Below are 20,696 nucleotides of genomic sequence, written 5' to 3'. Positions count from 1 at the left end.
TAAATCGGTTTACAGCTTTTAGAATAAAAACTCATCTGTAAGTCTATTTACAGCTGTCAGAATACAAACTCATCTGTAATTGACAGTCTGTTTACAGCTTTTAGAATAAAAACTCATCTGTAAGTCTATTTACAACTGTCAGAATACAAACTCATCTGTAAGTGACAGTCTGTTTACAGCTTTTAGAATAAAAACTCAACTGTAAGTCTGTTTACAGCTGTCAGAATACAAACTCATCTGTAAGTCTGTTTACAGCTGTCAGAATACAAACTCATCTGTAAGTCTGTTTACAGCTGTCAGAATACAAACTCATCTGTAAGTCTATTTACAGCTGTCAGAATACAAACAGATCTGTAAGTGTATTTTCAGTTGTCAGAATACAAACTAATCTGTAAGTCTTTACAGCTGTCAGAATACCGAGTGATCTGTAAGTTAATTTCAGTTGTCAGAAAACAAAGATTTTTACATGACAACTGTCAGAATACAAACTTGTGATCTGTAAGTTACATTGTAGCAAATGGAACACAAACTCATCAAAGTTACATTAAATCTGTAAGAATACAAAATGTTCCATAAATTTACAGCTGTGAGAATTCATAATGTAAGGTACATTATGGCTCACAGGCTGTCGGAGTAAGTTTATTAATTTACAGCTGTCAGAATACAAAGTGATCATATAACCTCATGATATTGTTTCAATATGTCAAAATATGATTCTCTTATATACTATTTTTTAAATGAAGTAGAATTTATAAAAAAAACTGGTTCAGAGAAATGGAAATGATTTTGTTAAGTGAAGATTCTGGTGATAGCCTCTCACTGTGTATGATAAACTTTGCATCCCTGTTATGTTTAGTATCTGGTACAAGTATACAGTTATGTTACAGGTCCTGCAGTGCACAAGTTGCTGACTGTGTGTTCAGAACATGAACTGAGATCAACTCTGTCAATGTTACACTCTGTTGTGCAGAAATTCAGGTTAGTATTTGACTTACATTCAGCACTATACATTATTTTAAAGTGGAATTGAATAAGTTGAAGCACTTTGAAATAGGAAAGGCTGCTGTTTATCTTGTAAAGAAGAAGTTGTCAGGAAATATTTAGGAACATACATTTTTTGTGCTCATTCTCACAAGTGCAGGCTTTGGTCAGTTTTTTGTATGCTTGTTTGATAGTGTGTACATCTGTCTGTCTGTCCATCTGTCATAATTCGTATCCAGAGCATAACTTTATAACCATTAAAGGTATTGACTGTAAACTTGGCATTTAGGTAAATGGTGGTGAGACAATGTGCAGAGCTCTTGAACTGGCTCTTTGGGTCAAAGGTCAAGGTCACAAATTTAGCTACAAGGTCAAAACTGTCCATCATATTTTGTGTCCGGAGCATAACTAAGTAACCATCCAAGGTATTGACTTCAAACTTGGCATGTAGGTAGGTGTCAATGAGATAATGTAAAAAGCACAAGAAATGGGGTGGAGGTCAAAAGTTGAGCTCAAGGGTCAAATCTTTCTGTCATATTTGTGTCCGGAGCATAACTTATTAACCATTCAAGGTATTGGCTTCAATCTTGTCAGATAGGTATGTAGCGATGAGACATTGTGCAGAGAACATGAACCTGGTCTTTAAGTTTAAGGTCACAAATTGAGCTCAAAGGTCAAATCTGTCTGTTGTATTTAGTGTTCAGAACATAGCTTGTTAACCATTGAAAGTATTGACTTTACTTGGGATGTATTGTAGGTAGGTGATGGTGATATGAGGTGCAGAGTTCCTAATTTATAGTATGCTTGATAAATTGACAAATGAAAGACTGACCTATAGGTACAGTGTACATTGCTAACATGCAAATAAGTGTTACTTTGTTAAATCTGTTTAGGCAGGTGAGGTTGGAAGCAGGAAGAGAGGTTTTGTCAACTGTCAGATGTTCATTACAGCATGCAGGTAAACACACAATTTGTGAAATGTTTCTTGAGTATTTATTTTAAGTGTATAATCTGTCATATGAGATATAAATGCGAAATATAAACTCCGTCATTTCTTAGATCATGATATTGAAAGAGATATTAAGGTGTGAATGGTTTGGTCCTCTGATGCCGGACACAATACTTTCTTTTGTTCAGTTGACATTCAGGGTTGACTTTTAGCTGGAAACATTGTTTACAAGTAGAGTTTATAAAGTTTGGAAATTATAAGTATATTATGACTGTTATTAGTATTTAGTATTTAATGAACTGTATTGTTTTATGAAATGAAATGCCTCATAATTTTCATGTTATATTTTCAGAGTTTGGTGGCGCCCTCTGGAGGAATGTGTATAGTTTTATTGTGGATCATGCACAGACATTAACCCCACCAGCAGTAATAGCGGATATAGCAGCATCATTTTGCCTCTTGTCTCTTACATGGTATTGGATAAACACATATATTTCACTGTCCAGTCTCTGACATGGTACTGGTGAAAAATGAATATTTTTCACTATCCAGTCTCTAACATGGTTAAACAGGTTAAACGTGTATATATTTCACAGTCCAGTCTCTTACATGGTACTGGTTAAATACACATATATATTTCACAGTCCAGTCTCTTAAATCCCCCGCCTTTGTTTGTCCCATCAGTCCAGTCATAAAATCCGGACCCTGCAGTTACGATATTCAAGACATGTATTTTTAGCTCACCTGAGCAATGCTCAGGTGAGTTTTTCTGATCGCTCGATGTCCGTCGTCTGTCGTCTGTCAACATTTAGCTTGTGTATGCGATAGAGACTGTATTTTTCAATTAATCTTCATGAATTTTGGTCAGAATGATAACCTTGATGAAATCTAGGCCTAGTTCGAAAATGGGTCATCTCAGGTCAAAAACTAGGTCATTAGGTCAAATCAAAGAAAAACCTTGTGTATGCGATAGAGGCTGTATTTTTCAATTAATCTTCATGAATATTGGTCAGAATGATAACCTTGATGAAATCTAGGCCGAGTTCGAAAATGGGTCATCTGGGGTTAAAAACTAGGTCACTAGGTCAAATCAAAGAAAAACCTTGTGTATTCGATAGAGGCTGTATTTTTCAATTGATCTTCATAAATAATGGTCAGAATGATTGCCTTGATGAAATCTAGGCCGAGTTCGAAAATGGGTCATCTCGGGTCAAAAACTAGGTCACTAGGTCAAAGTAAAGAAAAACCTTGTGTATGCGATAGAGGTGGTATTTTTCAATTGATCTTCATGAATTTTGGTCAGAATGATTACCTTGATGAAATCTAGGCCGGGTTCGAAAATGGGTCATCTTGGGTCAAAAACTAGGTCACTAGGTCAAATCAAGGAAAAACCTTGTGTATGTGATAGAGGCTGTATTTTTCAATTGATCTTCATGAATTTTGGTCAGAATGATTACCTTGATGAAATTTAGACCAAGTTCGAAAATGGGTCATCTGGGGTCAAAAACTAGGTCACTAGGTCAAATCAAAGAAAAACCTTGTGTATGCAATAGAGGCTGTATTTTTCAACTGATCTTCATGAAATTTAGCCAGAATGATTACCTTGATAAAATCTAGGCCGAGTTCGAAAATGGGTCATCTGGAGCAGCTGATCTGGAGTCAAAAACTAGGTCACTAGGTCAAATCGAAGAAAAACATTGTGTATGCAATAGAGGATGTATTTTTCAATTGATCTTCATGAAATTTGGTCAGAGTGATTGCTTTGATGAAATCTAGGTCGAGTTTGAATATGGGTTATCTGAGGTCAAAAACTAGGTCACTAGGTCAAATTAAAGAAAAATCTTGTGTATGCGATAGAGACTGATTTTTTTTTCAATTGATTTTTATGAAATTTGGTCAGGATGATTGCCTTAATGAAATCTAGGTCGAATTTTAATATGGGTCATCTGAGGTCAAAAACTAGGTCACTTGGTCAAATCAAAGAAAAAACTTGTGTATGTGATAGAGGCTGTATTTTTCAATTGATCTTCATGAATTTTGGTCAGAATGATTGCCTTGATAAAATCTAGGTCGAGTTTGAACATTGGTCATATAGGGTCAAAAACTAGGTCATATCTAAGAAAATGCTTGTTTTATCGCAAGAGACCAATTTTTTGGTCCAATCTTAATGAAAATTGGTCAGAATATTTGTTTCCATGAAATCACTAGGTCAAACATGTTTTATACTGTTATGGTGTGTTTCTTAGGTGAGCAACCTAGGGCTATCTTGGCCCTCTTGTATAGTTTTGAAGGGCTGTTTGTTTGTATTGTTATGCTAACCTGATGTACTGGTACTGATGATAAACTCGGACAGATGATAAAGTCGACCACCTTGGAAATATTCGATTGCAATCGGTTATTTATAAAATTGAACACACCATCTAATAGGTTCCATTTACAACACCAAATGGTGTAAATAAAAACAAAATTGGTAAATATTCTGTATAAATAAATGACTTACATTTATCTGTATAAAAAATATTTATCCAAAATTACTGGGGAAGAGGGTGTTTTTTTGCGCATGCTCACTGTCGCCACATGAAGGTCTGATATTGGGTCACTCTTCATTACTTGATCAGGAATGACTGTTGCAGCTTTTTGGGGAAAGTTTCAATATAATACTAAGAAGAAAATTTTGTAAATGACAAAGTGTTTGAATTTATCATCTGTCAACCTGCTTACAGTCCCCATTTTACAAACCCCTTTCAGGGCCTCACTTCGTGTGAGTTTGCTAACTAAATATCAATTTGAATTATGTAAAGTTTTCAGGAAATGTTAAGCTTTATTTTGATACCGACCATTGATTACAAATTGCAGAAATAAAAAAGTTACAGGTAAAAAACCTCATTTTCTGTTCGGGTTTATCATCAGTACCAGTATATATGTCTTGTTTGATTACTTGCTAAAGAATTACTTAACCTATTTACTAGTTATGATTTTTATCTCAGTTTAGAAGAAAATTTGTTTTAGAGATTATTTTAATGGATGATATATCTCATGCTATTGTGATCTGACGTATACTAGTAGTCTGATATTGGCTATATTGCAGTTATATATCACATATATCTCTCCGCTATTTTCAGTCCTTCAGATGATAGAAGCTTGACATTCCTGACTGTATTTCAAACATTTGCATCATCTGACAAAGTCAATGTCAGGTAAATTTTTTGTTTTGTTTTTAAGTCGTAAACATTTTATGATCTCCTAAAATTCTTGTAGGGTGCCTCCATTGCCGAGTGATTAAGGTCTCTGACTCAGAATCACTTGCCCCTAACCAAAATTGGTTCGAGCCTTGTTTGGTGCATTGAATTCTTTGAGACTGAATTTGCATTTTTAGTTTCATTGGATTATATTTAGAAAAGAAAATAGCTTTTTGTTAAACACAAGTTGGGAATGAGGTATTAGGAAGTTTTTATAATTATGTAAACTGTTTGGACTATTTTTCCTTGACTTCATTGCACTATCTTGCTGAAATCGCATATAGGTTTGTGCTTGATACTTTGCTAGCTAGTATTTTCATCATGAAAATTTGGGACTATATGCCCATGTTTTAGGGAATACCAGTTCAGTGGATTTGCTTTTTCAGATTTAAAAAGTATTTTAAGTTGTGATGATCTCAGAAAGAGTAATTGGACAAAAAAAAAAACAATAATCTGTATTATTACACAGTCTTGTATGTATATGATATTTTTCAGCATAAGCTGCCGCTTCCTTAGCCACCTGTTGTCATGTGGTGAAGTTATGGACAAGCTGCAGTCAGACCTTGACAATTATGAGAGGTTCATTATCAGTGTTTGGTTCAGATGTTGTTTGTATGTTCCTGCAGGATCGCAGATGTTAGTAGAAATCACAAGGTATAATATAGGGTTTAAGTGTTTTGTTCGAATGTTATAGCTCACCTGAGCCAAAGGCTCAATGTTCGTCCTTTGACGTGTGTCGTGTGTCCGTCAACATTTTCTAAAAAAACCTTCTCCTTGAAAACTACTGGGCAGAATTTCACCAAACTTCACAGGAATGACCCTTGGGTGGTCCCCTTTTAAAATTGTTCAATTTAATTCCAGAAGAACTCTGGTTGCCATGGCAACCAAAAGGAAAAACTTTAAAGATTTTCTTGTCCAAAACTGCAAGACGTAGAGCCTTGATATTTGGCATGTGACATCGTCTTATGGTCCTCTATCAAGAATTTTCAAATTGTGCCCCTGGGTTGAAAAGAGGCCCCACCCCGGAGGTCACAAGTTTTACATAGACTTATATAGGAAAAAACTTTAAAAATCTTCCTGTCTAAAACCATAAGACCTAAACCTTTTATATATGGTATGTAGCATTGCCTTGTGGCCCTCTACCAAAATTGTTCAAATTATTACACTGAGGTGAAAAGAGGCTCCGCATCGGGGGTCCTCAAATTTTACATAGACATATAGGAAAAAACTTTAAAGATTTTCTTGTCCAAAACTGCAAGACCTAGAGCCTTGATATTTGGCATGTGACATCGTCTTATGGTCTTCTAACAAGATTGTTCAAATTGTGCCCCTGGGTTGAAAAGAGGCCCCACCCCGGGGGTCCTAAGTTTTACATAGACTTATGTAGGAGAAAACTTTAAAAAAAAATCTTCTTGTCTGAAACTGCAAGGCCTAGGCTTTTGATATTTGGTGTGTTGCATTGCCTTGTGGTTCTCTACCAAAATTGTTCAAATTATTACCCTGGGGTGAAAAGAGGTCCTACCCCGGGGGTCCCAAGTTGAACATAGACTTATATAGGGAAAAAAATAAAAATCTTCTTGTCTGAATGTTCAAGGCCTAGGCCTTTGTTATTTGATATGTATCATTGCCTATTGGACCTCTAACAGGATTGTTCAAATTATGCCCCTGGGGTGAAAAGAGGCCCTGCCCTGGTGGTCACTTGTTATATGAGTTATATAGGAAAAGATACTTCAAAAATTATCAAATCATATTTCCTGGACTGTTTAATTATATTTACCTGTTGTATCCAAGTGATTACTTGTCACCTTACTGTAACCTTGACCAACTGACCTACTTTCTTGTTTTTTGAGATACAGCCTTGAAATTTGGATGACATGTACAGTTTTACATACCGATCTTAAAACTGACTTTCATTTACCATGAATGTGACCTACTTTCTAATAATTTAGCATCAGTATGCCATTTTTAAAGCTTCAGCTAGGAAATTTGTTCAAGCAAACAACTCTATTCAGGTGAGCGATATAGGGCCATCATGGCCCTCTTGTTTACATGTACCTGAAGGATGGCAGATGTTGGTAGAAATCACAAGGTATGGTACAGTAAACCACATTTGTAATTGAGAATATGGAAAAAATACAAGTTTTATGTGATTTTAGTGGGGTAAGAAATTGTTTCATGAATTATGAATTAGTTTTCTATATTAGCTGAAAGTATTCTCTAGGCATTTTTCATTTCTTTGGCACACAATTTTGTGATATAGTCCAAAATAATTGTTTCAAAGGATATAGATTTGTGGATTTCAGATTCAAATAATGAAAAGGATAGAATGCTACTTGTTTATTGGAATGAAGTTATTGAGGTTTTACCTCAGAAGCAGTATAAACATGTAAGTGCCTCTGTCACAAAATATTCACAGTACATAGTTTACTGTATTTTCAGACCTGTGTTACAGTTGAAAGCAGTACGAGATATATTACAACAGGCTGATATGAGCAGTGTTGAGGACATAGACCAGGCCCCACTTCTTTTTCTTAAAGCTTTGGAAAAAGCTCACATTAAAATACTGGTAAAATTAGATGCTTCTTTTATTTCATATTTTTGGCAGGGTTACCGCTTACCGTGAAAAGTCAGGGGGAAGTGTGTTGTTTTTTATAGGTCAGTGAATTGTCAAGGAAATCTTAATAATGGTCAGTGAAAAATGAAATTTTAGAAAAGTCAGGAAAAAATGAAATTCAGGGTTGATGTTTAAATGTGGCTATGGCAGTCTTCAAGTTATTTGCCATTAAAAGCTGTTTCTGCACATCAAGTACCGTAACTCTACATTGCTTTTTGCAAGAATTACAGCCACTTTTGGACTTAGAAAATCATGGGTAGGACAATATTTCTATTATACAGAGACAAAAAAATCAGATGACCGTCTGCACCCGCAAGACAGTCCTCTTGTTAGTGTAAGTGTTAACAGTGTAAAATTCCTCAACATTCTGGGGCTACAGTTTTACAAAATATGACATTGATTGTAGGATTGGCAGGAGAGGATGGCATTCCAGAAGCAGGTTATACCTTATTTCTGTGATGTACAGAAACATATAGCTCCAATATTGAGGACAATGACACCTCAGGAAGTTGTAAACAATGTCTACAAAATGACGGGCTATCTCGTCAAACACTGTGCCAAGCTTATATATGTCAGGGTAAGTAATGCAGGGACTGCTAGTCTGTTTGGTTTAGTAAAAAATGAAAAAGCTAAACAATTGCAATAGTAATGAATACAATACATTTGATACAACTGCTAAGTCAATGAAAGTCGAGGCTCCTAATATATGTATTTGAAATTTCAGCATTAAAAATTAAATTTAAAGAAATAAATGCAAACAGATTTTATTATTGTGACACTTATTCAGAGTTGCAGTTTCATGGTTTAAACATTGAAATGTTGTAACATTAATTTAATTTTTAGGTAATGAGAAATGCGTACTTTCATTTCTGTGAAAGACACTGTTTGAAAAAAACGAATAAAGCACATCTAGGGGTTAGAACAAAACGGTTCTGAAGTACTTTACTTGCATGCACATAGAACACTAAATTTGCTCTTACCCTTCCTCATGAGTGTAAGTGGGAAAATTTTTATTACAGTTTTGCTTAGTTTTGTATTACATGTTTTGCAGCAAGATGTGATAGTACCAAGTCTGATTAGCAGTCTGGTGGTTCCACATAATGTGCTCAACCCTGATAAACCTCTGAACCCTGTCTTCCTTAAGGTGATCAGGGATCACCTTCAACTGGTAAGATTCTGCTCTGTTTTCATATCTTAAAAGCTTTTATTGCTTGCGGTGACAAAATATTTTCCGGGATTACATTGTTGCATCAGTCAGATCTCAACAAATAGAATTTCCATTTATATATACTGAAACTTTGAAATCTCCACAGAATAGCTGACACCACAAAATACTAATTGCCCATGATTGTACAATATGTGCTGTTGCAAGCAGATGGTCACTTTGTTTTGCCATTGGATGGAAATTCATACTCCTAGCTGGGTTATCAATCTGTTACGTTGTAAATAATAGTGAAGTTATTTACAGAATTCTTCTCAAGAATGTAAATTTTTTATGCCCCCGAAGGGATGCTTATAGTTTTTGAACCGTCTGTCAGTTTGTCCGCAATTTTCGTGTCCGGTCCATATCTTTGTCATCGATGGATGGATTTTCAAATAACTTGGCATGAATGTGTACCACAGTAAGACGACCTGTCGGGCGCAAGACCCAGGTCCGTAGCTCAAAGGTCAAGGTCACGCTTAGACATTAAAGGATAGTGCATTGATGGGCGTGTCCGGTCCATATCTTTGTCATCGATGGATGGATTTTCAAATAACTTGGCATGAATGTGTACCACAGTAAGACGACATGTCGCGTGCAAGACCCAGGTCCGTAGCTCAAAGGTCAAGGTCACACTTAGACGTTAAAGGATAGTGCATTGATGGGCGTGTCCGGTCCATATCTTTGTCATCGATGGATGGATTTTCAAATAACTTGGCAAGAATGTGTACCACAGTAAGACGACGTGTTGCGCGCAAGACCCAGGTCCGTAGCTCAAAGGTCAAGGTTACACTTAGACGTTAAAGGATAGTGCATTGATGGGCGTGTCCGGTCCATATCTTTGTCATCCAGGGATGGATTTTCAAATAACTTGGCATGAATGTGATCCACAGTAAGACGACTTGTCGCACGCAAGACCCAGGTCCGTAGCTCAAAGGTCAAGGTCACACTTAGACGTTAAAGGTCATTTTTCATGATAGTGCATTGATGGGCGTGTCCGGTCCATATCTTTGTCATTCATGCATGGATTTTAAAAGAACTACGCATGAATGTGTGACACAGTAAGACGACGTGTCGCGTGCAAGACCCAGCTCCATAAGTCAAAGGTCCTAAACTCTAACATCCGCCATAACTATTCATTCAAAGTGCCATCGGGAGCATGTGTCATCCTATGGAGACAGCTCTTGTTTTGTATTGCTTTTCCAGTTTATCGAGGGTCTTAGCAAGCTGCCGTATGATCGAGATCCTTTTGTGCAGAGAAGATTGAGGGATATTGTCAATGTCTATCTACCTAAATTCTCCATGGTATGTATGTTGCATGTGCATAAATGCCTGGGCCTGTATTCATGAACATTTTAACCCTTATCATGCTGGACATGATTGATTCTGCTTTTGCAACCAATGTAGATAATGATCAGCCTGCACATCTGTGCAGTCTGATCAAGATCTTCACTGTTCGCCATTCAGTCAGTATCTTTTTGATAAGCAGCCCTTTTAACAGTTATTGGTACTGTCAAAATTGAAAGATAGACAAGTTCATTACAGAAATGTAGCAAGGTGAAGGTTAAGTCTGAAACATGGACTTTGACTCTGAAATGATAAAATTACCTTTTGATCTGTATTTGTTAACCTTATACAGATTTTAGTGAAACTTGTCAGGCATATGGTGTATACTGCAACAGAAACATAAACTGGTACCTTTTCCATCAGTATCAGCCTTTCACTGTTTCTTAAGCTGATAAATAGTCAAAAACTGGCAAGTTACATGTATTTAACTGTTAACAGTTTCAGAAATTATATTTTGTGCTCATTTTGTTTGGCACATTTTCAATATTTAATAAAAAGTAAGTCTGGTATTATTTTGTGAATGGATTTGTTCATCAAAGACTATAATTTTTTGTTGTATTTGAATATCAGAATTTACCAGAAAAAAATTGCAAATTCACCATTGGAGAAGTATCATTTCTATCATTCCTCAAACTGCTTTTTGCATGCAGGTTGCGACATATCAGATTGTAATGGCTACTCTTTTTATGCCCTTAGAATCAGGCTCAGCCTTACTATAAATATTTCGATGAGCCATGTTTGATTTTTCAGCGATCCAGTTCAGTATCCATGACAGCAAGTAGTGTGACCACAGTCCATCCAGTTGTTGTAAGTTAACCTCGAAATATTTATCAATTGTGAAACAAAGTAGTTAAATGATTATTTTTATATAAACCAAGAAATTAATATTTATGGAGGATTAATTTTTCATGGTTAAATCCATGAAATTAAATTCCAGGGAACAAGTAAAATTCTTATCTATTTTATGTTTAGAAGTTGGAATCCACAAATTCATGTGTTCAAAGAAAGACCTGGTATGGGATTACACATAGAACATTTGAAAGGCGACACCCCTTCAGATGTATGTCATACCTCACAATTTAAATGACTCAATTAAAATTTTGTAAGTACAATCCCATTGCTAAAGACCACCTCCAAATAAAGGACACTACTATAAAGTCTGTGTTTAAAACGCCATTTTCTCTTGCCATTTAACTGCGAATAGTGTAAATCTGTGTTAGAGACCATGCATCTAGCCACAAAGACCATTCATTTCATTTCCTAAGGATTAGTTTGGGCAGACAGGTTTGATTATATACTTGTAAGTAAAAACAAATTTGACAAAGGAAGTGTGTGGGTGCACGTGTCCCTCCATGTCAAATTATACTGACGTCCTAGCACTACCCTCTTAATGCTGAGTGAGGAAGCTACTAGTACCATTTTTTACGTCTTTGGTATGATGTGGCCGGGGATCGAACCCAAGACCTATTTGTTTTTGTATGTAGTATATGGAAGAAATTAAATCTACTATGCTAGTTGCTCAGTAAATATTTGATGTAAAATAAAGAGGTGCATCATTAGCTCATCTGATTTTTTGAAAAAAAATGATGAGTTATTGTCATCACTTGAGCGGTTGTCGGCGTCGGCGTTGCTTGGTTAAGTTTTATGCTTAGGTCAGCTTTTCTCCTAAACTATCAAAGCTATTGCTTTGAAACTTGGAATACTTGTTCACCATCATAAGCTGACCCTGTATAGCAAGAAACATAACTCCATCTTGCATTTTGCAAGATTTATGGCCCCTTTTGTACTTAGAAAATATCAGATTTCTTGGTTAAGTTTTATGTTTAGGTCAACTTTTCTCCTAAACTATCAAAGCTATTGCTTTGAAACTTGGAATACTTGTTCACCATCATAAGCAGACCCTGTACATCAAGAAACATAACTCCATCTTGCTTTTTGCAAGAATTATTGCCCCTTTTGGACTTAGAAAATCAGTTTTCTTGGTTAAATTTTATGTTTAGGTCAACTTTTATCCTAAACTATCAAAGCAATTGCTTTAAAACTTGCAACAGTTTTTCACCATCATATGTGGACCCTGTACAGCAAGAAACATAACTCCATCCTGCTTTTTGCAAGAATGATGGCCCCTTTTGGACTTAGAAAATATCAGATTTCTTGGTTAAGTTTTATGTTTAGGTCAACTTTTTCTCTTAAACCATCACAGCTATTGCTTTAAAACTTGCAACTGTTGTTCACCATCATAAGCTGACCCTGTAAAGCAAGCAACATAACTCCATCCTGCTTTTTGCAATAATTATTGCCCCTTTTGGACTTAGAAAAATCATTTTCTTGGTTGAATATTATGTTTAAGTCAACTTTTCTCATAAACTATCAAAGCTATTGCTTTAAAACTTGCAACAGTTTTTCACCATCATAAGTGGACACTGTACATCAAGAAACATAACTCTATCCTGCTTTTTGCAAGAATGATGGCCCTTTTTAGACTTAGAAAATCATGGGTAGGACAATATTTCTATTATACAAAAAAAATCAGATGAGCGTCAGCACCCGCAAGGCGGTGCTCTTGTTTTAAATTGTGTTATGCTGGCTTTCTACTTTCAGCCAAGAGATACATAAACGTAGTTATTTTAGAAGATCTGCAATATGTACTAGATGTCGTGGAGTGTATATCTAAAAAAGATAGTTTTGCTGTGAATTATCCAGATAGGCAACTCCTCCAATAAACTGATAATGAATGGGAGGACAGGGCTCAAGTTCAAGAAGCTTCTCTTGTTGTTAGTGCCGATTGTAAAACACCCATACACCAGACTCTTATACAGTGTGTTAGTATTTTTTATAAGCCTGTTTTGGAAAAACAGAACATGTTATGTGATGGCACGTCCATCTGTCTATCATATATTGTGTCTGAAGTATAACTTAATAGCCATCAAGATATGCATTTAAAACTTGGCATATAGGATGATGGCAATTAGGCCATATGTAGAGGGCATGAACTGGGTCTGTAGGGTCAAAGGTGAAGATCACAAATTGATCTCAAAGGTAACATCTGTCATTTTTTGTGTCCAGAGCACCCCCACCCCCCACCCACACACACATCCTTCATAAAAAAAAATCCATTAATTTTACTTCCTCCTGTTTCACAACCTGGGTTGTTATTTCAGATCAGCTTGAATGGGTCATTCAGTCAGAGTCCTTATGAGGAATCTGTGAAGTTTAGACATTACTTCATCCACATGGTAATCAGCAACTTCATATCTGTGAAAAATATGACTGTTCATCAGAATCATAATCTGGTAAGTCTGTTGTCTTCTACTTTGTTTGTAGGTCAGTTAGCTAAATAGCATTCCCTGATTTAGTGCAAATACCCATTTGTTACCATAAGTAATAGACAACTTCCTCTCTTTAATTTGGTGTAGATGAATAAGTAACCTCACATGAATTGTCTATTTCCACTGTCTCCAGGTGGTAAAGGTTGCCAGCTTTGAAACCATTTCCCCGTTGGTGCTTTTGGTAAAAAATCTTGCTATGCATGTAGAATTCTTTCATGTGCGAGAGTGTGGAAAGTTGATGGTTTTACCCAGGTACACACCTGTTCCTGAAATATTGCTTGAAAAGCTTAAACGTTGTCATATGGCCTACATTGTGTTGTTGTGACATTAAGCCCAACAAGAAAATACAGCAATAAGCATTTTATCATACATTTAATTATGATTATGTCTCCCACCACATAGTGGTGTGGGAAACATATTGATTTACTCCAGTCTGTGTGTCTGTCTGTCTGTGTATCTGTCTGTCTCAAAGCTTGTCTGCACTCCAATCTTCACCTAACTTGAACAAAATGTGCTTGCCAATAAGTCTTTGGCCAAGTTCGATAATTAGCCAAGTCGGCCAATGCACTTCAGAATTATGGCCTTTGACCAAAAATTACGGAACCATTCATACAATTCCATCTGGACTCACATGACCAAAAATTACTGAATCATTCATACGAGTCCATCCAGACTCACTAAATATATATATAAAGACAAACTTACTATTCAGATGATTAGGCAGTTGTGGGAGAGACATGCACTGTTCTCAAAAGCAGCTCTAGTTTGAATTAATACTATTATGAGTATTCAGATTTGTACTGTAGTGACGGGCAGGTAACATTTCTGTATAGAAAATAGAGATTCAGATGTAGAAATTAAATGCTATCTAAACATAATTGATTTCTTGTCTGCAGGGCTTTAGCTTTATACAAGAAGTTGTCCAGAGGACCACAAGTCCTGAAACAAAAGCAAGGCAAGTCTCAGTTTCTTACAGTTATTAGTTACATTATTTGAAGAATAAGCAGGGCTGTTGTACTCAAGTTGGTGTCAATGTCACTGTCCCAATCGCATTCAGATTAAAGTTTCATGGTATGCTTCTCAATTTCACTCTGTATCCTTAGCTACCTCTCCAGTTATCATCAAACTTCACATAAGGGTTGGCCTTGGTAAGGGGCAGACATCTCATATCTTAGGGTCAGGAATCCTACTGGTCAAGGTCACTTGGTTCAAATGTTTTAGTAGTGTTGGTTAAAGTTTTATGGCAAGCTTTCGCAATTTCACCATGTCAGAACTACTGCTCCCATATTTATCAAACCTTGCATAAGGATTGATCTTATTAAGGGGCAGACAACTTTTGCTCTGTGGCCAGGTACCATAAAGGTCAAGGTCAGTGAATGCTTGAGTCAGATTGCAGTTGCAATAAGAGTTGGTTAAAGTTTATTATACTCTTCTCTGTTTCATTTCATTTCTATCTCATGTTTCCCTCATTGCAACCCCCAGCACTGCTCCCCTTCTCTCTCTTCCCCCCCCCCCCCCCCCCCCCCCTATATAAATTCACATTTGTCACATTTACTTAAATTTCATACTGTTCCTTAGATTCATTATACACAAACTACTCCCTCCTTTCCACCTCCTCAGCCCCTATTACTTTTCTCACACTTACCCATACTTTATAGTGATAATGTCTTGGTTAACCTTTTCGAATAGTCAAGTGCACTGTCCTGACAGCTTTTTTTGTTTTAACACTGATAATTTATAAAAAAAAAAAAAACACTGAATTTTGTTTGCACCAAAATGGATTTATTGGTGCAGTTGTATATTTGGTGCAGTTTTAGATCTCTGTCCAATATAAATTTGGTGAGTTCGAGAAAAAGACTGGAGTGATTCAGTTACCGATTATTTTTACTAAATTAAACATGAAAAAACGTTGTTACTAGTACCTTTGCACTTTACTTTGAGAGAAGGTAAATTGTATTTAAAATTGTATTTGATGACGGTGTCCTTGGGACGAGACTTGAAAATTTTATTAAAATACCCAGAGAGTATTCGAGGTGAGTGAGTTTGAGATACCAAGTTTCAGCTGAAGTTATCAGTATCTTGTATTGCCGCTCCTCATCGCATCCTGTCCCATCATTCCATGTTTTTAACCAGGTCATTGAAAACCTGAGTTATTAGATTGGGGTATGTCGTTGGTCGGGCGGGTGGCGTCAAACTGGTGTTTCCGGTCAATAACTTTTGTTTCGGTAAAGATATTTGAATAAATCTTGGTATGTGTGTAGCTTATATCAAGACAAAGGCTGGGATTGATTTTGGGGTTTCTGGGATCAAGGTCAAGGACACTGTTACTTAAAATAGAAAAAGGGTTTCCGGTCAATAACTTAACTTAGGAATGAGCTATCATGATGAAACTTGGTGTATAGAAAACTTATATAAAGTTGTAGCTTGGGATTGATTTTGGGGTTTCTGGGATCAAGGTCAAGGTCATTGTTACTAAAGTTAGGGTTAGGGTTAGGATTTAGGGTTAGGCTTGTGCTTCAAAGTGGTGCACTGTGATTCAGTATACTTTTTTATTCTTATGAAAAGTGTTGAAAACCTGGTTTCGTGGCATTGCCGCATTTCTTGTTTGCAGTATCTCGTAAGGATATAGTTTAAAGATAAAACAATTTGGAATTTAATTCATGCTATGGGATTGAATTTGGAAAATTCACAGAAATAATCTCCTACAAATACCATAGATTTATCTGAACTTGAGTATTAAAGACAATTCTCTTCATGGTGAAATATGAATGAAGATTGTCTGGGTAAAGTATCACGTTTCAGTGTACAATTAAAAGTTTATATAGTAGACTTTGAAACATTGTTTTGCATTAACTTGGCAGAGATTATAGCACATTAGTCATATGAATAGTAGGATTTTTGTATTTCCTTTACAAATTCTGCACTTGCCAAGAAATATGGATTTCTACGAGCAAACGTAAGTAATTGAACTCAGTCTTGTTCTGTTTTTAGTTCTTTTGGAATCCCAGAGTCTGTGCTAAGGGGCAAGAGACTCCATGAACTGTTATGAACAGAATCAATTTTCTTTGCTTTTATTGATGTTATGATTCTTCTGTGTACCATTTTACAGAGATCTGCCTGTAGTGCTTCCTGTGTGCCTGGAGTATTTGTTACTGTTGCCCAATAATTCTTCTACATGGAACAATGTGTTAGGCATTCTTCAGCAGCTTGCAGATGCTTACTGCAGCCACGGACAGTGCATACAGTTGTAAGTGTATTTAAATGGAAATCTGCATGCCTGGTAATAGTAATTAATGTAACATTGTGTATGTGAATTTGTACTTTGGTTTTAATACTGGAAGTGTTCAGGGGTACGTATTTTCAAATCAGATTCTGGAGGTATGGATCTGTACTCCTAGACACTTAATTCCTTTAATTATTAATTGCATTTGAGCAATTTACTGCCTAGCTGTTATTTCACCTTATGATTAGTAGTGTAATTGGATTTGTTTAAGTATATTTGGCATAACTTGTCATTGCCACTGGCTTTCCAAAAGGAAAGAATTTTCACAAACCAGAGTTAGTTTATTTATGCTGTATTTTTTGGAAATATATACCTTCACCAAAAGGTTACAATTTTTAGCAGGTAACCTACAGCTATCTTAGATTCATGAACACTCCAAGCCCGCCCACTTAGCTCAGTAGGTAAGAGCGTTGGTCTACGGATCGCGGGGTCGTGAGTTCGATCCTCGGGCTGGGCGCATGTTTTCCGTGACTATTTGATAAACGACATTGTGTCTGAAATCATTAATCCTCCACCTCTGATTCATGTGGAGAAGTTGGCAGTTACTTGCGGAGAACAGGTTTGTACTGGTACAGAATCCAGGAAAACTGGCTAGGTTAACTGCCTGCCATTACATGTCTGAAATACTGTTGAAAAACGGCGTTAAATCCAAAACAAACAAACAAATCACGAACACTCCACTAGCCATTTACAAGTCATATCTCTAATTTTTATCACTTCTTTTTTTTTTACAGATCAGAGCTGACAGTATTGTGTGAGCAGTTCATCTCCAATTACTTCAAGTTTAGTAGTACAGGTGTTATTAAATTGATGGAGAAATTGGCCTTGTTGTTACAAAATGTTGTTGTCACTGTCATTAAAAAACTGTCTGATTGTGTGATGGAAATTGAGAACAAGCGAGGAGTAGGCATGGATCAGAAATTAAGGTAAACATTGATGAGAATAACTGGGTGTAGGCATAAATCAGAAATTAAGGCAAACACTATTTTGAACAACTTGGCAGTAGGCATGAACTGAAAGTTGAGGTAAACACTATTGAGAACATCTAAGAAGTAGGCATGGATCAGAAGAACTGGGGACTATTTTTATCTGCCATTATTTGACAACCTTTTTTTCACACCATTTTCCCATTTAGTGTCTGTATGCCTAGAAGAAAAACTTTTTTTCTCTGACATTGTGCTAGTTTCATTTGAAATGTACAAGCAACTTGATTGCATGAAAAAATACAAAGTTTTAACTTGATTTCAACAGTTTCTATAGTTTTAAGGCATTTTCAGTAACATAAGATAACATGTCAGATTTTGCCAAAAATAGCTGTTGCAACATAGTTTTCAAGCAGTTATGTTAACTGCAGCCTTGTTTTGCCCTGTTTTGTCATTTTCCATTCTGATTTGCATACAGATTACACATTTAAACTGTTAAATTTGTTCATTTTTACCTCCGATTGCCAGAAATTAGCAGTTAGCTATAAATATGAAGTTTTTGAAAAAAATACACCCAAAACAGTGAAAATGTGATATTTTTGGGTTTTATCTTCATTTACAACAAAATTGTAACAAATTTGTCATTTTCTATCAAATTCTAGTCAGTGTAGCCCATTTCCACCATCATCTGGCCAGATTTCAATTTTTACCAATGCCACCTGAAAATAATAGGAGTAGACATGAATCAGAAATTAAGGTAAATGCTATTGAAAATTGTAGGTGTGTATGGAAAATTAAGGTGAACACTATTGAGAACAATTGGGAAGTAAGGGTGGATCTGAAATTAAGGTTAACTATTGAAAACATTTGTTGATTAGGCATAGATCAGAATTTTAGGTAAATACTGTTGAAAACAACTTAGGAGTAAGCATGGATTAGAAATAGGAGTAAGCATGGATTAGAAATTACAGTAAAATCTATTGAGAACAATTGGGGGACTAGGCATGGATCAGAAATTAAGATAACCATTACTGAGAACAACTAGGGAGTAGGCATGGATCAGAAATTAAGGTAAACACTATAATTGAGAACAACTGTGGAACTGGTGTGGATCAAGGTAAACATTGCCGAGAACAAGTGTGGTGTAGACCTGAATTGGATGTAAAGGTAATAATGTTCAGATCAGCTGGGGAGTAGGCGTAGATCAGAAGTTAACTGGGATCTGTTGATTCATTAGTCAGATGAGCATTTATATCAGATTAATATAATTTCCAAACCAAAAGGGTAGATGTGAATGAGTTTAAGACAAATGAATAAATCTCAATGTTTTTTTGTGATCAGTAGGATGAAAGAAAACAGAAGATACCTTAAACTGGTTTCTTAGCATAACACGTTCAAGTCAATATAGTTATGTCTCCCACACCACTTTGGTGGGAAACATATTGATTTACTCCTGTCTGTCTGTCACAAATCTTGTCCGCACTCTTTAAGTCTAACATTTCTCATCCAATCTTCACCAAACTTGAACAAAAATGAAAATGTGTTTGCCAATGAGTCCTCGGCCAAGTTCTCTGACTAGTCAAGTCAGCCCAGGCACTTCAGAATTATGGCCTTTGAATTACTGAAAATACTGATGCCAGTGATACAGGTCTTGGCGCATTGTTGACTTGGATACATAATGGAGAAGAAATGTCAATTTAGATGATTAGGCAGTTGTGGGAGACATGAGCTTTTCTCAAATGTAGCTCTAGTTCTAAGTTTCTTTTGGCAAGTATATGACTGAACAATAACTGCAATGAAACACTGTTTGCTTCAGCATTGATAACTTAAGCAACCAGAAGCACTTGAGCAAAACACTTGGTTTTACTGTATCTCTGTGATTCCAATTGATTCCATACCTCATAAATTTATTTTAATGTAAATGAGATGTAAAACCAAATATTTTTGTCTTTTTTTGGTGCCATATAACCTGTTCTTTGTTGGTGAACTATAAAACCCAAATTAGCAATTAATAAACAATTTGTTGCAAGGAGGACTTAGACACCTTGTGCAAATGTCAAGGTCACACTTGGAGGTCAAAGATTTTACATTGTTTTTCATGTTTGGTTGATAACTTCTGTATCCTTAGATGGATATTCTAATAACTATGTTATACTTTCACTATAACAAGATGTGTAATTTAAACCTCTAAGGTCACAGCTTTGATCCAGTCTGTTGTCAAAGCACAATCACTGACACACACATTTAAATTTTGCGTAGTGTCCTATGGACACTTTTCTAGTCAAAGTATATAAGGTCAGGTTCTGTAGAACTTTTAAAACAGTTATTTACATAGAGAGAAAAAACTGCTTGTAATCTTAAGAGTAACAGCTTGTGATATTATTTATGCTTTACTGTTTGAATATTTCAGAGGGCAGTACTATCAAGTTCTTAAACAGTTAGGCGAGAGAGGAGTTGAGGAAATAAAGAGACTACAGTCTAATGTCTCCTGAATGTGTTACCATCTTTGAGGAAGGCAGATAGAAAGGACTTGTCTTTAGCTGACTGGTTCTTTACCAACTGTGATTTTTTTACACGTCTGTGGAACATGAGTATAATAAACTTGAAAGTGCTTAAACTTTGAATCTCTTGCTCATCACCACTATGGGTTTTAAACCTCGTTTGTTGTTTAGAATTCTTTATGTGAGGTTCCTGGCTGGCTTATGGAATGTTGGTGGTTTTTAAGGGTGCCATTTCATGCCTGAAATAATGCCCAGAGGGGCACCTGAGGTCACAATATGACCTTTTATTGTGCAAGTGTGATCTTTAGCCCAACAAAAATAAAACGTAT

The 20,696-nt window shown here is 36.0% G+C and overlaps 1 protein-coding gene across 2 annotated transcripts in view; it reads left to right on the top strand.

The window, feature by feature from the left end:
• LOC123552900 (protein MMS22-like) overlaps positions 1 to 20,483 on the top strand; it is a 62,444-nt gene extending 41,961 nt beyond the window's left edge. Inside the window, exons 20-34 of one of the 2 annotated variants that reach the window (XM_053541374.1) lie at positions 888 to 978; positions 1,875 to 1,939; positions 2,283 to 2,403; positions 5,053 to 5,127; positions 5,665 to 5,823; positions 7,609 to 7,735; positions 8,190 to 8,360; positions 8,835 to 8,951; positions 10,191 to 10,289; positions 11,082 to 11,138; positions 13,493 to 13,624; positions 14,557 to 14,615; positions 16,770 to 16,907; positions 17,678 to 17,869; positions 20,277 to 20,483. In XM_053541374.1, the coding sequence (XP_053397349.1) occupies positions 888 to 978; positions 1,875 to 1,939; positions 2,283 to 2,403; positions 5,053 to 5,127; positions 5,665 to 5,823; positions 7,609 to 7,735; positions 8,190 to 8,360; positions 8,835 to 8,951; positions 10,191 to 10,289; positions 11,082 to 11,138; positions 13,493 to 13,624; positions 14,557 to 14,615; positions 16,770 to 16,907; positions 17,678 to 17,869; positions 20,277 to 20,358 (1,685 nt within the window). In that variant the 3' untranslated portion in view covers positions 20,359 to 20,483. Of the gene's footprint in view, positions 1 to 887; positions 979 to 1,874; positions 1,940 to 2,282; positions 2,404 to 5,052; positions 5,128 to 5,664; positions 5,824 to 7,608; positions 7,736 to 8,189; positions 8,361 to 8,834; positions 8,952 to 10,190; positions 10,290 to 11,081; positions 11,139 to 12,932; positions 13,163 to 13,492; positions 13,625 to 14,556; positions 14,616 to 16,769; positions 16,908 to 17,677; positions 17,870 to 20,276 lie in introns of those variants that run through there. The other variant, XM_053541375.1, reaches the window with a different exon arrangement.
• The last annotated feature ends 213 nt before the right edge of the window (positions 20,484 to 20,696 follow it).

Source organism: Mercenaria mercenaria, chromosome 4, assembly GCF_021730395.1.
Source record: "Mercenaria mercenaria strain notata chromosome 4, MADL_Memer_1, whole genome shotgun sequence".
Lineage (NCBI taxonomy): Eukaryota > Metazoa > Mollusca > Bivalvia > Venerida > Veneridae > Mercenaria > Mercenaria mercenaria.
This window is presented reverse-complemented; position numbering and strand designations above follow the sequence as displayed.